General features: G+C 41.0%; 1 protein-coding gene across 2 annotated transcripts in view; it reads left to right on the top strand.

Moving 5' to 3' along the window:
- The window catches only part of CNTRL (centriolin), a 106,022-nt gene that overhangs the window by 60,386 nt on the left and 28,961 nt on the right, over positions 1-16,675 (top strand). For both annotated transcript variants that reach the window (XM_012802438.2, XM_023510577.1), the window contains 10 exons: positions 881-1,026; positions 2,461-2,668; positions 3,425-3,604; positions 5,429-5,608; positions 6,579-6,695; positions 6,977-7,121; positions 8,148-8,299; positions 10,271-10,460; positions 11,438-11,751; positions 14,087-14,487. In XM_012802438.2, the coding sequence (XP_012657892.1) occupies positions 881-1,026; positions 2,461-2,668; positions 3,425-3,604; positions 5,429-5,608; positions 6,579-6,695; positions 6,977-7,121; positions 8,148-8,299; positions 10,271-10,460; positions 11,438-11,751; positions 14,087-14,487 (2,033 nt within the window). The remainder of the gene's footprint in view (positions 1-880; positions 1,027-2,460; positions 2,669-3,424; positions 3,605-5,428; positions 5,609-6,578; positions 6,696-6,976; positions 7,122-8,147; positions 8,300-10,270; positions 10,461-11,437; positions 11,752-14,086; positions 14,488-16,675) is intronic.

Raw genomic sequence — 16,675 nt, forward strand, 5'->3', positions numbered from 1 at the left:
GATCCTTTGTTTGCCCATCGCCTGACTTAAACAGTTGTAAGCTTTCATTGTTTTATTTTGTCCACCTTTCTTGTTGCTGGAATATTTTAAAGAAAAATCTCATACATCTTTGTTTCACTGATAAATGCTTCAGTATACATCTCTTACAGAAAAGGACTAAAATATATTCTTCAGTAGACTTTTCTAAGGTAGAAACTAAAGTTTGCTTTCCAGAATGCTCACTCTTACGATAGGACTATCTGAGTTAGAACTAGGTCATTTGGTTACTTGGCCAACTAAACTCTTGACATAGAGTACAAGTTAAACCAGACCCACTCTTGTCTTTGTGTGTCATTTAGTTCCAATGAACCATTCTAGCTCAAGAAAGGAGATAGTTTGCTAGGACTAGAGCTGCTCTATCAGTCTCTCAGGGGCTACTTGGCTCTTTCATTTCTCCTCCTCTGTCTCTCTGAGCATTTATTTGGCCCAGCGTGGACCTCCGACCTCTCTGTCTCTCTGAGCATTTATTTGGCCCAGCGTGGACCTCCGACCTGAGCTGATACATCTTTCCAAGTCCAGCACTTACACAGACTTGTTGTACTAGGTCTTGGTTCAAACTATGAAGAGAGTGAGAACCTGTTTTCTGGCCAGTCAGTAGATGGAGTATTTCACTGAGTTTGAAATAAAGTAATCATTCAGGTAGATCAGAGGAATACAATCAGTAGCTTAGGATGAAAAATTATTTTTCTCTATAATTTAGGAAAATTTTAGCAGTTTCTTCTTCCTTGAAAGAAGCAGCATCCGAATTTAGTTCTGTGATCTAGATAGATTTGCTAATGTGTTAGTAGTGAAACTAAGCTGGCATGTAACAGATACACTCCCCATTTTACCCCCTCCATAGGATGATAATAACCTGTTAAAACAGCAACTTAAAGATTTCCAGAATCACTTCACCCATAAGGTCAATGGTTTGATTCGTCCAGAAGAAGTGGCAACTCGTGTGAATGAGCTAAAGGCAAAACTGAAATTAGGAGTTGGGGAAATAAGGTAAGGGAAAATCAAGACCTCCAAATGTGGAGTGGGCCACACAAGCTCAGAGTGTGAGGTGAGGTCCAGTGATAAACTCAGCCTTCTAAAGTTCTATTCATGGCCGATTTCTTTTATTTTTTTTAAGAGACAGAATCTCACTTTATCGTTCTTGGTAGAGTGCCATGGCACCACACAGCTCACAAGAGCCTCCAACTCCTAGGCTTAGGCTATTCTCTTGCCTCAGCCTCCTGAGTAGCTGGGACTACAGGTGCCCATCAGAACGCCCAGCTATTTTTTTGTTGCAGTTTGGCTAGGGCTGGGTTCAAACCTGCCACCCTCAGTATATGGGGCCAGAGTCCTAACCACCAAGCCATAGGCGCTGCCCTTCTTTTTTTTTTCTTTTGAGACAGAGTCTCACTACGTCTCCTTGTGTAGAGTGCTGTCATGTCACAGCTCACAGTAACCTCAAACTCTTGGGCTTAAGCTAGTCTCTTGCCTCAGCCTCCCAAGTAGCTAGGTACAGGTGCCCGCCACAATGCCTGAAAATTTTTTGTTATTGTTGTTGTAGTTGTCATTGTTGTTTGGCAGGCCCGCGCTGGGTTCAAACCCGCCATCTTCGGTGTATGTGGCTGGCATCCTAGCCACTGAGCTATAGGTGCCAAGCCATGGCTGATTTCTTTTGTAGGGCTCTCCTATGGCATTTCTATGACTGAGACACAAGATTTTTTAATTCTGATTGTCACTTTAAAAGAATTTTGTGGCTTGGTGCCTATGGCTCAAGCGACTAAGGTGCTGGCCACATACACCTGAGCTGGTGAGTTCAAATCCAGCCTGGGCCTGCCAAACAACAATGATGGCCGCAACAAAAAATAGCTGGGTGTTGTGGCAGGCGCCTGTAGTTCCAGCTACTTGGGAGGCAGAGGCAGGCAAATCACTTGAGCCCAGAAGTTGGAGGTTGCTGGGAGTTGTTATGCCATGGCACTCTACCCAGGGGACAGCTTGAGGCTCTGTCTCAAAAAAAAAAAAAAAAAAAGAATTTTGTACATTTTAGATCTTTGATACTTTTTGGTATTGACTCTAAAAAATAAAGTTTTTAAGAGTAATGCTTTCTTGAAAGTTCATTACATATGGTCGAGAAGCAGAGTACATTGTACATTTTAAATAGAGAACAAATATCAAAAGAAAGCTGAGAATTATTTCAGTTATATGAAATGGACATTTATTCTATGAGCAAGCACTGTTAGCCTGACACAAGCCTATGTTTTCAGAGTAGCAACAGTCATTTGATAAAGCATTTGCTCTCAGGAGCTGCTCTAAGTAAATTGCTATAGATTGACACTGGTTCTTCCAGGTAGCTATTTTTACTCTTGCACTACTGTTAACAACATGTTTGTATCCAAAATCAAAAATAAAATTTCACATTTATGCTATCTCCTTTTTCCTCCGTGCTAGAATCCATAGTCCTTCAGATGTCTTAGGGAGAAGTCTTGCTGATTTACAAGAACAATTCAGTGAAATTCTTGCACACTCCCAGTGGGAAAGAGAAGAAGCACAAGTTAGAGAGAGAAAACTCCAAGAAGAAATGGCTCTGCAGAAAGAAAAACTGGCAAATGGACAAGAAGAGTTCAAGCAGGCGTGTGAAAGAGCTCTTGAAGCAAGAGTAAGGAAAGGGCAAGAGGCAACTGGAGGGAAGTGTTTGGCAGATATTAATATTTTTCAGCAAATTACAATGCTTCCTTTCTCGTGTAAATATAACACAATCGTTATTTTAACTCATAACAAGTCAATTTTTTTTTTATTGGAAGCAGAGTCTCAAGCTGTCACCCTGGGTAGAGTGCTGTGTCATCATGGCTTACAGTAACCTCCAGCTCTTAGACTTAGGCAATTCTCTTGCCTCAGCCTCCTGAGTAGCTGGGACTATAGGGGCCTAACACAACACCCGGCTATTTTTTTGTTGCAGTTTGCCTGGGGCCAGGTTCGAATCCGACACCCTTAGTATATGGGGCTGGCACCTTACTCACTGAGCCACAGGCGCCGCCCAACAAGTCAATTTTAATGTGACTAAAATTCAACCCTAAATATGGTTATGATATCAAAGTCTGGCTTGTTTGTGACACTGTGCTTTTCTTGTTCTGGGAACAAGTAAGAGATTATTTTGTGACAGGTGAGTAAATAATATCACATTACTAGAGTATAGTGTGGTGCCAAAATCTGATTTTTTTTTGATGTAATGATTTTAACGATGAAACAAACATTGAAAAGGATCATAGAAGGCATTCTAGATAAAACTGTCCCCAGTAACTCATTAGTGCAAAATTTCATTAGCACCCTAAATTAAAATGAAAGATAATTCTATAAAATGTTTGTTTAAAATAGTTTACTTAATAATCATTCTTGAAACTTGATTTCCTCACAGATTAATTTTGATAAGAGGCAACATGAAGCAAGAGTCCAGCAGTTAGAAAATGAAATTCACTATTTGCAAGAAAATCTAAAAAGTATGGAAGAAATCCAAGGCCTTACAGATCTCCAACTTCAGGAGGCAGATGAAGAGAAGGAGAGAATTCTAGCTCAACTCCAAGAATTAGAAAAAAAGGTAGGGGAGTCTAGGAAGGTGAGACACACAAGTACCTGCTTCCTAGGTGCTGCCTGCTCATGAGCAGGTCAGCTCAAAGGGGTGTTATCCATAGTAGCCTCTGGCTGCATTGCTGACACAGAGCTCAGCTTGCCCTCAGAGGGATCTGGATCCGTGTCACTCAGGTCCTGAGACCAGGGTGTCATCATAGGTGGAAACGAGAATTGGCAACATAAGGAGTGACTTTAGTGTCAATTAGGTCGTGCTTAAGAGATAGTATTGGGATGAGTTTGACTCCTTAGAAAACTCTGGCCCAGTTGAATACATCCATGGGAAATTATTTTTAAACTCCTCATTTCCTTTCTAATACCTGGGCCCCTTTGTGACGGCTTTTCTTCATCCCACCTCAGCCATCGACTCTCATTGTCATATCTTAGACTGTCAAATTCAGAAATTGCATCTACCACCTCTGAAATCACAAACTGAAGTTTCCTACTCTGATCATGACCTTTTGTCACACCCCTATACTACAGTTTTTCAGTCTTATTGAGCTGATTCGTTAGCCCCACCTTTCTATCTGTTAAGTCCTTCCTATCTTTACTTGCTTCCTTGTCCACTTTAAATTCTGTGTTTTACCACTAAGCCATTTTTTGCAAATACCTTCAAATCTCTTGCCCTATTCTCCTATTTTATTTTCCCTGGCAAAACTGAAGCTCTCTGTGTTCTTTGGGCCTGCATCCATGGCAGGAATACTTGAAGAGAAGAATCATCCCTATAGTATAGTATAGGTGCCATTAAAAACTGATAGTTGCAAAAAAAAAAAAAAAAGAATGAAAAAAAAAACTGATAGTTGCCAGCCTCAAATGGGAAACATGACCCTTTACTCGGGCAAACTCACTCTCTTGCACCACTGTTTCATACCTTCTCCACTCCTCACACTTTTCCCCAGCCTTAGTGAATATTTTATTTCATCTTTCGATGAAAAGCCATCAATTCCCAAGCCCTATTGAGTCCACCTCAAAAATATGCTTGGAATATATGTTCTTTTTACTTCTCTGATGCCACCACCCTCATCTAACTATTATCTCTTCTGACAACTGATGTAGCTGCCTGACAGGTCTGCTACTTCCTCTCATGACTATGTTCCACACAGTAGCCAGCTTCCCTTATTGTTAGGATAAAAACCAAAATTCTTAAGCATATGAAGCCCTGCATGATTGGCTCTGGTGAGATGTCTCTTTTTCTCAGTATGCGCTCTTTTCTTTCAGTTCCTCAGAGATACCAAGTTCTTTCTTCACCACCATGTTCCAGAGCTGGATTTAGCAATTTCAAAGGCTGTTCCATCCATTTCTTAGTGATGGTGCCAAGAAAGGTTTTTCCAATGAATGAATGAAGTTACGAGCACTAAGATTCTAGCCTAGAAAGACTGATTCTAAATTTATCTTAATGTTGAGGTTTTTTAATTTGTTCAGTGGATATTTATGGAGCATCTTCTATGTATCAGATATTGTTCTAGGCATGGTGTGTGTAGCAGTGAACAGAGCCCTGCCCTTTTGCAACTTAAATCTTAATTCATTCCAGCCCAAGCAAGAGTGGGACCCTGTCTCTACTGAAAATAGAAAAAACTAACCAGGCATTGTGGTGAGTGCCTGTAGTCCCAGCTACTCAGGAGGCTGAGGCAAAAGGATCACTTTAGTCCAAGAGTTTGAGGTTGCTGTGAGCTAAGATGATGCCATGGGACTGTACTACTAAGGTTGTCAGAGTGAGACTCTGTCTTAAAAAAAAAAATCTTAATTCATTGCTACCAAATGATTCATATGTTAATTTTTGTTTCCTTTATTTTAGAAGCAACTTGAAGATGCCAAATCTCAGGAGCAATTTTTTGGTTTAGATAAAGAATTAAAGAAACTAAAGAAAGCTGTGGCCAACTCTGATAAGCTAGCCACAGCTGAGCTCACCATTGCCAAAGACCAACTTAAGTCGCTTCATGGAACTGTTTTGAAAATTAACCAGGAGCGAGCAGAGGTAAGTCCATTTGTATAGAACAAGTTTCTACCAGTGCTGCTGCCAAAAAACATAGCATCTTGTATTATTTATCTCTTGTTGCAGACTTTAGTTACCTTATGCACCATTGTAAAATTGTCTGGTTTTCTTTCTTCTTTTTTTTTTTGAGACAGAGTCTTACTTTGTTGTCCTCGGTAGAATGCCGTGATGTCACAGCTCACAGCAACCTCAAAACTTTTGGGCTTAGGATATTCTCTTGCCTCAGCCTCCCTAGTAGCTGGGAGTACATGTGCCTACCACAACGCCCAACTATTTTTTTGTTGCATTTGTCATTGTTGTTTAGCTGGCCCGGGCCAGGTTCAAACCCACCAACCTCGGTACATGTGGCTGGTGCTGTAACCACTGTGCCACAGGCGCCAAGCCAAAAATTGTCTGCTTTTTTTAATGCCATTGCAACTCCTAAGAATTTATTTTGTGATGCCATGGGCCCTGTGCTCAATGAGTCCTAAAAGTGAAATATACTATCCCTACCTTGTAGTGTAGGGATAAGGAGTTGCTGTCAACACATACCTGGATGAGGGCTTTGAAGGCTTGTCATACAAGCCTCAAATTTTTAATCTTGTATAGTCATATGAAAATATGTTACCTCACAGGACTGTTATGACTCCTGACAGATAATGTCTGTTATGGTGCTTTATAGGATCCAAATGGTGATAAGATGAAGATAGTAGATCATAGGAGAAAAAAAAAAATCTAATAATGAGAGCCCCGAGAGACATTGATCATAGAAGTCTATAGAGCGGAAAGAAAAAATAGCCCTTGTTCTTTCTGAAGCACCCCCTTGTTCACTTGGCCTCCTGGGTACCACATGGGAATGGACAGCCAGGCAGGCAATGTGATAAGAGCAGAAGAGTCAATCTGAGAGGAAGAAAAATATGAAGAAGACAAGCTATGATAGAAGTGTCAACTTCTCATACTTCTGTCCCAGCAGGAGTTGCAGGAAGCAGAGAGGTTCAGCAGAAAGGCAGCACAAGCGGCCAGGGATCTGACTCGAGCAGAAGCTGAGATTGAACTCCTGCAGAATCTCCTCAGGAAGAAGGAAGAGCAGGTCATTGTTGGTACCCTGAGACCTTCTCCTTACTGGGTTCTTATCATTTCCTGAGGGACTAAATTACTATAGGTGATTGCTCAAAGAACTGCACAGTGCAGTCAATAATCAGTACTTTATCCTCTACAATGTGTCAGGTAGAGTGCAGTAAAGGAGTAATGTGGTTTTCTCACTAGTAAAGTATAAAGAAAAACTATAGAGTTATAATCAATTTTGAAGGATAAACACATCTAGGAATGAATTAATTCATTGGCAACTTTGTGTATGTGATATTTTAATAGGTTCGAACTGAGATGGAGAAAGCAGATGCAGCTACTGGAGGAGTAAACTCACAGGTGCTAGAGTTCGAGAAACTGAATGAGACAATGGAGCGACAAAGGACAGAGATTGCAAGGCTGCGGAATGTACTAGACTTCATTGGGGCTGGTAAAGTATAGTATAGGGCTTTGATTTTTGCAATTTTTTTTTTCAAGACAGAGTCTCACTTTATCACCCCCAGTAGAGTGCTATGGCATCATAGCTCACAGCAACCTCAGACTCTTGGACTCAAGCAATTCTCTTGCCTCAGCCTCCGGAGTAGCTGGGACTATAGGCACCTGCCACAATTCCCAGCTATTTTTATTTTAGAGATGGAGGTCTTGCTCTGGCTCAGGCTGGTCTTGAACTTGTGAGCTGAGGCAGTCCACCCACCTTGGCCTGCCAGAGTGCTAGGATTACAGGTGTGAGCTACTTCGCCAGGCCTTTTGCAATGGTTTTGTAGTTCTAAAATCAAATCATCTTGTTTGTTCTTTGCCTTTGGAAAATGTGTTCACCTGTTGCAAATAAATACCATGCTTAGGCATTGCCTGTGGCTCAAAGGAGTAGGGCGCTGGCCCCATATACCGGAGGTGGTAGGTTCAAACCCAGCCCTGGCCAAAAACTGCAAAATAAATAAATAAATACCATGCTTGATTTAGAGAGCTATGGTAATTAACTTTAATAAGTAATATCAAAGAATTTTAAAACATTTCTTATAAATGTAATATTGAGGGACTTGATTACAAAGAAATAAGAGGTTTTTATTTGTGATTTCAAAAGAAATAATGTTTACAAATCTGTTTGTATTTTTGACTATAGGGATGTGCTATTCTCTTAGTATTAGCAAAAGCTAATCACCAACAGGCAGACAAAAGTCAGCTTTGAGAAACTGATAAATTTTTTTTTTTTTTTGAGACAGAGTCTCACTCTGTCATTCCAAGTAGCCTGCCACAATACCTGGCTATTTTTTGGTTGCAGCCGTCGTTGTTTGGTGGGCCCAGGCTGGATTCAAACCTGCCAGCTCAGGTGTGTGTGGCTAGCGCCAAGCCAAAACTAATAACATTTATTGGCTGTCATGGAATCTCTTTTGCATTTTGAGAGAGAAAGGAAGTAAATGATTTCATCCCAACTTCATAAAATGGCTTTCTTTTACAGACAACAAAGGAGGCTTTGAAAACATTTTAGAAGAAATTGCCGAACTTCGTCGTGAAGTTTCTTATCAAAATGATTATATCAGCAGTATGGCCGATCCTTTCAAAAGACGAGGCTATTGGTACTTTATGCCACCACCACCACCATCATCAAAAGTAGGAATTCTGTGATGTTGGGAGTGTTTACTGAATTCTCTTAAAGTATGGCATTGTCCCCTTCCTCAAATTTGTGAACAGCTGCCAAGAATAACATTTCTATGCTAAACTGTATATTGAGGTTCTTTGGTGTTTTTAATGTTTAAGATGAAAATAGGGTCTTCCCTGGAAAGATGGCAATTGTCTATTCATGTCCAATTGTCTGTTGTGGGGTCCTTGGAATGAAGATGCTGTAAGGGAAAAAGGGAACTTGAGCTCAGAGAGCCTGTTGAAACTGGGTATAGAATTGTGCAGAGACTCAGACAGGAAAATAGGCACCTGGATTTCATTTCCTTTTAACAAACATTCATTCAGTGCATACTGAAGTCTAGGCCAAATACTAGGCAGTAGTGGGGTACCGTAGTAAGTGATACAACCCTTGCTCTCTGAGAGCTCATGGGCCCTGTCAGTATGATTACAGAATAGTGATATGCATGTGACAAGAGACTTGACCTTTGTGTTGTAGTTGCCAGAAATGTTAAGGATTATCTCCTGGGGAAGTTCAGGAGGGAAGCCTTCACAGGCAGGGTTGTACAGTTAGCACTTAGCCACCAATGAGAGAGAGATGGGCTTTTAGAAGGGAGGAAAGAGCTTGTGTGGAAGAAGTGAATTGGCTTAGCCATGATAAATAGCTTTGTGGGGCTGGAGGTTTGATGATAACAGGGAAGGATGAAGTTGGAAAAGTAGATTGGGGTCATGCTTTTTTTGGTAAAGGGCCTTAAAATCCCTTCCATTTAATAATGTAGGCCATGGGAAATGATTTGTTTGCTAACATGGCCAGAGATACACCTTAGGAAGAATATTCTGGCTAAGTATGTAGGCTAGACTTGTGGCAGTAAGCTTTCTGTGGGTTTGTTTGAACTGATTCAAGTGAAGAATAGAAGGAGACAGCTAGATTAGTGAGTCTGGAAAAGGAAATATAGAAGGTATGTTAAAAAGACAAAATGGTCAGGGCTTGGTGCCTGGGTATGGGAAGATGAAAAGGGCTGTATTCATCCAAAGCACAGGGGTTGGATGCCATCCTACCCACATCAGCTGACAGCAACAGTCAGAGAGAAATGGCTTAGACACACTAGGATCTCAGGACTGATAGACTTAACCAGAATCCTGAAGAGCAGAATCTGAGATCCTCCTCCCAGAAGCCTTGGACTGACTAAGGCTGGAAGTGCAAGCAGAGTGAGTTAGAGCAACCATGAGCTGGGTGAGTATTTGGAGGCTAGACCTATAGACTCGGAAGGAGAGGGAGAGGAGTAGAATAGAGCTTTAAAGCCATGCCAAGCTCCCGGATAGCAGAAGACTGATATCCCCAGAATCCCCTTAATGTTTGCAGGTTTCCTTTGCCTCAGTTGCTGGACCATCTAGACAAAGGTAAAAGAAAAGAAACCACCAGGAAAGATGAGAAGAGAGGCTGATACCCAGGGGTCTGATAACTTATGGGGAACTTGTTCTTGTTCCTTTCTCTTGGGAAGTTGCCGCATAAAATTAACTCAGTCATATGGTCAGATAACATTTCAGTGTGGTTGAGGACTTGTTACTTCTAGAAAATTGTACCAAAAGAAAAGAGATGGATTTTTAAAAATAATTTCTGAAGGATAGACATTGGTTTGGTTATTTTTACCACATTCTGAGCACTTCACTTTCACAGACCATTCTGATGTGACCCCAGCCATTACACACATGCAGCCTTTCTCTTTTCTCAGCCTCCCAGACATTGCCATGATGATCCAAGTCCAGAGAGACATAAATAAACTGAAGCATGTATGTGGCACTACAGTCTGTGTGGCTGAGTAATCACTTCTCACTTCTGTCTAAAAAATGAGAATTATGATAATGAAAAGAAACCAAATTGTTTCTCAACTTTGCTACATCTCTGCTTTGACATTTCTCAAAATCAGCCTTTCCATTTGTGTGCTCTGCTGTCATTTATTTTAGGTTTCCAGCCACAGTTCCCAGGCCACCAAGGACTCTGGAGTTGGCTTAAAGTACACAGCCTCGACTCCCATTAGAAAATCATGTCCTGGGCAGCAAGATGGGAGGGAAGGCAGTGGACCTCCACCTGCCTCAGGATACTGGGTTTATTCTCCCATCAGGAGTGGGTTACATAAGTCATCTCCAAACAGAGGTAAGTCAAATCATGTGGAGAAGTTTCATTTCTCTTGTATGCTTAATTAACTTTTTATTGGTTCCCTGCAATTCCTAAGATGTAGTCCAAACTCCACAGCTTGGTCTATGAGGCCCTCTATGGTCTGCTCTCCACCAACCTCCCATCTTGTCTCACCTCCCATCACTCTCCCACATCATACCTGACTACTTAAGATACTCACATTATGTTCCATTCCTCCCATGTTTTAAATCCCGTGTCTGGAATGTCCTTTCTCTTTCCTCTCCCAAACTGATTCCTCATCCTTCAATAAGACCCAGGTCCTCAAACATCATTCCTTTCCAGAGCCTTCTTCCACTCTGCTTCACCCAGGCTGACTGAGCAGCTTTTTTGCCTTTACTGAAGCATATTGCCTTTACTCTTGCATCATGGCATTAGCTCCAGGGGTAAAAAATCAGATCTGGGTAAATCCCTCCTCTTTTATAGTAACTATGTGATCTGCAAATTATGTAGCAGTTCTGAAATTGTTAATCTTTAAAATGGGAATATTCTAAGGATCTGTTCATTCTGGAACTATTTATTGAGTGCCTCCTGTGTGCTAGATTCTTAGTGATCAACAAACATAATTTCCATTTTTGGAAGAGATAAGTAAGTCAGTCATCACATTAGAGAGTGTTTTATGTCATAGTAGTAACAATCACTAGGTGCCATGAGATCTTACACACAGCACATCTCTGTTGGCCTTTTATGCAATGTGAAGTGGGCTGCTGAATAAATGAATGAATAAGTTAATAACAAAGGAACCAACAGGTAGACATAAGGAAACTGAAGTATCAGCCCCTGAAGATACTTTGAAACCATGTTGATCTACTTTCCAAAACTATGTTTGACCTTCCTTAGATCACCAGTATCTTGGCTTAACTGCTACTATTTTCCAATAAACTTACTTACCTAGTAAACCATGGTGGTAAAACTCTCTTCTATTTATTTCTTTGAAGATGCAGACAGTGGAGGAGGTAGCCAAGAAGAGAGTGATCCAGATGACCAAGAGGAAACCCCGTTCGTGCCTCCCCCTGGATACATGATATACACCGTGCTTCCTGATGGTTCTCCTGTACCGCAGGGCATGGCCCTCTATGCACCGCCTCCTCCCTTGCCCAACAATAGCCAACCTTTCACCCCTGGCACTGTTGTTTATGGCCCACCCCCTGCTGGGGTCCCCATAATATACGGGCCTCCACCCCCCAACTTTTCTGTCCCACTCATTCCTTTGGGTGTGCTGCATTGCAACGTCCCAGAACATCATAACTTAGTAAGTGGAAAGACATGTAATTTCTTGTCCACAGTGCTTTCATGGGTGACCAATAAGATCATATACTTAATGAGATGGTCTGTTTATGACTGGGTTATATCACAAAAGTATGTTTGAAAGATAAATGTTTAGAACTGTGCAAACATTCTCTTATTGAAGTAGTAGTGTGTACCCAGCTACTGGGGAAGCTAAGGCAGGAAGATCACTTGAGCCCAGGCATCTGAGGCCAGCCTGGGCAACATAGCCAGGAAAAAAAAATACTGTGAGCAGAAGTTAGTTCATAAACCTGGTTTAACCACGTTATAACAGAAATCCTTTCAGTTCCAAAATTAACCATTTTTATAAAGTTTACATATATTTCTCTTGATAAGTGCTATATTAATGTATATGTACAGATATATTTACACACTAATGCCTGTGCTTGTACATGTACATGTATGTGTGTACACACATATGTGCATGTATATGCACACATGTATAAACAGCATATAGCAAGGTTTTGGTGGGGATTATCTCTGGTTGGTAGGATTTAATGATTATTATTTTCATAGTTCATGTTGTATTCTGTTTTTCCCATTTCCCCGTAGTTTTACAAATGTTTTTTAGAAGTATTTTAATGACTACTCAACATGTCTATATTTGTATAGCTGAGTATTTGTAAATTCTCACTTTTTTTTCACTTTTTCACTTTTTTTTTTTTTTTTGTAGTGACAGAGTATCACTTTATCACCCCCAGTAGAGTGCTGGGACATCACACAGCTCACAGCAACCTCCAACTCCTGGGCTTAGGCAATTCTCTTGCCTCAGCCTCCCGGGTAGGTGAGACTACAGGTGTCCACCACAACACCCGGCTATTTTTGTTGTTGTTGCAGCAGGGCCAGGTTTGAACCCGCCACCCTTGGTATATGGGGCCAGTGCCCTACCTACTAAGCCACAGGCACCACCCCAATTTCATACTCTTTTTTTATTCTTGATTCTAAGAAATCATTATTTCCTAATCACTAGATTAATTTCTAACTTTTTGGTTCTAAAAAAATAAAATACATTCCAAGCTCCTCTTTCAAACTCAGCACAGCTAGAGGCTTTCCCCCCCCCCCAAAAGAAAGCAGATTGAGAGGAAGATAAAGGACTAAGGCACCTAGGTATCAAGTCACCAGTCCCATTTTAACAGGTCAGACGAGATTCAGAGGGTCTATGTGCATTTAAGTGGTTAACAATGGCCGTCACTCACATTCTCTTGCAGTTTTCCAATGTATGTTATAATTTGTGGCACTTCTAACTGTTTAGCATTTATAGATAATCTCTTACAGTAGTTGTTTTACTCTCCCCAGGTACCCAACTGTTCTTATAGTGTCCCAAGTGTTCACATGTTATTTCTACAGGTCATTCATTCTTTAAAACCCAGGCAGAACACCTGTTCCTCTATGCACCCTTCTCAGACAACTCCCCTCCCATGTGTCCAGAGGAGGGAGAAACTTGTGACTGTCTCTGATGCTAGATGTTGAACTCTTTGGAGACAAATATTATCCACAGGATCTTAGAGCATGTTTCTTAATCATAGTTGGACTAATGGAAACATTAAAAATTGTATTAGTCCATTAACTTCATCTATGACATTGAAAAAATTGCCTGACTTAATTTTTTTTTCATATCTAAGTCTTAGACTCTACCATTTTCCACATCATAGATACCACTTTAACCACAGTTAATTTTTTTTTTTTAAGACACAATCTCGGCTCAGGGCCTATGGCTTAAGTGGCTAAGGTGCCAGCCACGTACACCTGAGCTGGCAGGTTCAAATCCAGCCCGAGCCCGCCAAACAACAATGATGGCTGTAACCAAAAAATAACTGGGCGTTGTGGTGGGCACCTGTAGTCCCAGATACTTGGGAGGCAGAGGCAGGAGAATTGTTTAAGCCCAGTAGTTGGAGGTTGCTGTGAGCTGTGATGCCACAGCACTCTACTCAGGGTGATAGCTTGAGACTCTGTCTCAAAAAAAAAAAAAAAAAAAAAAAAGACACAATCTCACTTTGTTGCTCTTGGTAGGGTACCATGGCATCTTCATAGCTCACAGCAACCTCCAACTCTTGGGCTCAGGCTATCCTGGGAATTCAGGTACCTGCCATAACACATGGCTATTTTTAGAGATGGGGTCTCTTTCTTGCTCAGGCTGGTCTCAATCTCCTGAGCTCAAGTGATCCACTGGTCTTGGCTTCCCAGAGTGCTAGGATTACAGGTATGAACCATCATGCCTAGCCAACCAATTTTAGCTTTTGCCAGGAAAGAGGGGAAGCATCCTGTGTGGTTTGAAATTCTGAATTTTTTTCTTTGTTCAGGAGAATGAAGTTTCTAGATTAGAAGACATAATGCAGCATTTAAAATCAAAGAGATGGGAAGAGCGGTGGAAAAGAGCATCCAGGCAGCAGTCTGAGAAAGAAATGGAAGAACTGCAACATAATACTGATAGTCTTTTGCAAGAAAAGAAAGACTTGGAACAGTGGAGAAGAGCATCTAAGCAGCAGTCTGAGAAAGAAATGGAAGAACTGCAACATAACATCGATGGTCTTTTGCAAGAAAAGAAAGACTTGGAGCGGTGGAGAAGAGCATCCAAGCAGCAGTCTGAGAAGGAAATGGAAGAACTGCAACATAATATTGATGGTCTTTTGCAAGAAAAGAAAGACTTGGAGCATGAAGTAGAAGAATTACATCAAGCTATCCAGAAACGTCAACAGCAAAAGTAATTATTAGTAGACATTGTATTTTTATATTTCAGATGAATATGAGATTCATTAAGATAACGTAAATCTGGGGCGGTGCCTGTGGCTTAAAGGAGTGGGGTGTGGGCCCCATATATGGCGGGTTCAAATCTGGCCCTGACCAAAAAAAAAAAGATAACCTAAATCAACATTGTCTAATGGAACTTTCCATGATCTTGAAAATGTTCTAGATCTATAGGGTCCAAAACAGTAGCCACTAGCCATATGTGACTATGGAGCACTTGAAATGTGGCTAATAGAACTAAAGCACAGTTTCGTTAATTTAATTTTAATCAATGTAATAGCCACATGGTAAGTATCATCTTGGACAGTGCAGATCTAAGTTCTCTTGGCCAATAATCCACATCAACTCTTTTAGTAGTTCCTCTTGGGGAATGGCAGAATCATTCTTCCTATCTAGTAATTCTAGCTAAAAACATGACAGGGGTTCTCACTTCCTCCCTTTCCCTCATGCCCCCAGGTATCCAGTTGATCTCCAAGTCCTGCTGAATCTATATCTGAGGAACTCTTTAGTCCCTTTCTGTCATCTCTACTGCTCTGGCTTGTAACCATCTCATCCTAGCCACTGTAATGGCTTCCCTACTGGTCTCTCTTTACTCTGTCCTTGACACAGTATAAATCTGACTATGCCACTCTCCCAGGCAATTCTCAGTCCTATCGGAATGTACACCACCCTCCACAATTTAAACCCTGCCTATCTTTTTTCTCCTTCTTGCCCACACATAGTATTTAGTCCGGCTTACTTACTTTCCTGTGGTTTCCCAAGGACCACATTTTCTGCTGACCCAGCACCTTTGTTTGTGCTATCATGTCTCTGAAATGCTATAGGGTCAGTTAATGAATGCAACATCTCTTTATTGGGTCAGTTGTGTAAAAGCCTATCTTTTGCAGTAATCCATGAATTAGGACATTTCTCTGGTTTTTATCAGACTTGCCCAGGGCCCTGAGGGGGGAGAGAGGGCTATGGAGGACATGGAGGTAAGCAAGACATGGTCCCTGCCATCTAGGAACAGACATTTGACTGGCAAATATACCCATAGGGGAAGACAAAGGCGACACCTAGAAGGTTGGAACTGGGTGTTTGAGAGTTGGGGGGATTGTTATACCTATTATCTTGGGGGACATATATGTTGGAGGGTTGTTCAGAGAGTTTTTGAGGGAGATGGTAGGACAGTAGGATAGTTACTTCTTTTCCTAGTTATAAATGATTATTCTAGGAAATTTGGATGACACAAAAATGTCTGAAGAAGAAAGTAAAAAGTCATCTGTGTGCCTTTATTTAAAGAATCTGTTAATATGTTAAATTTATTTTTACATTTTTCTCCCCTGCAGTCATACATAGTCCCATTTCATATAAATTTATCTTGTTAGCCTAAAGATATTGAATTATGTGTCATGCTTTTTGATTCATCAAAAGTTGTCACCATAATTTTACTCTAGCAAAATGGAATAAATTACAAAATTGGGTAGACTTCTAATTGGGAAGCCTGTGAATTGGGCCTGGAAGGATAGTTTTGAGGGAATGGATGATTATTGTGGGAGTGGCTTGTTTTATGTTTATACTTCAGAAGAATAAAAGTATCAACATTTTCTTAGGCAGGTACTGACAACACACTGATCTTTGTTGTTATATTTAAAAAGACAGGCTGGGTGTAGTGGCTCATAGCTATAATCCTTTGGGAAATGCATGAGGACAAAAGTTTGAGACCAGCCTGGGCAATGTAGCCAGACCAAAAAAGCAAAACAAAACAAACACACACACAAAAGAAAAAATTAGCTGAGAGTGGTGGCATGCAGCTATAGTCCCAGCTACTCAGGAGGCTGAGGCAGGAGTATCCCTTGAACCTAGAAATTTGAGGAGCTATGATTGGGCTACAGCTCTCTCCAGCCTGGTATCTCTACAAAAGGAGAAAAAAAAAACTTGGGCAGCACCTGCAGCTCAAAGGAGTAGGGCACTGGCCCCATATACCAGAGGTAGCAAATTCAAACCTAGCCCTGGCCAAAAACTGCCAAAAAAAACAAAAAACAAAAAACTCTCCATCATACATTTTATGTATTATGCATTTATTGCGATTAGTATTCCATGTTTAATGAAAATATAAGCCTTGAGCGTAATCCAGTATAGCTGCCTTTCTTGTCTTTGCTCAT

Source organism: Otolemur garnettii, unplaced genomic scaffold (assembly GCF_000181295.1).
Source record: "Otolemur garnettii isolate 467f Iridium unplaced genomic scaffold, OtoGar3 scaffold00014, whole genome shotgun sequence".
NCBI classification, from domain to species: domain Eukaryota; kingdom Metazoa; phylum Chordata; class Mammalia; order Primates; family Galagidae; genus Otolemur; species Otolemur garnettii.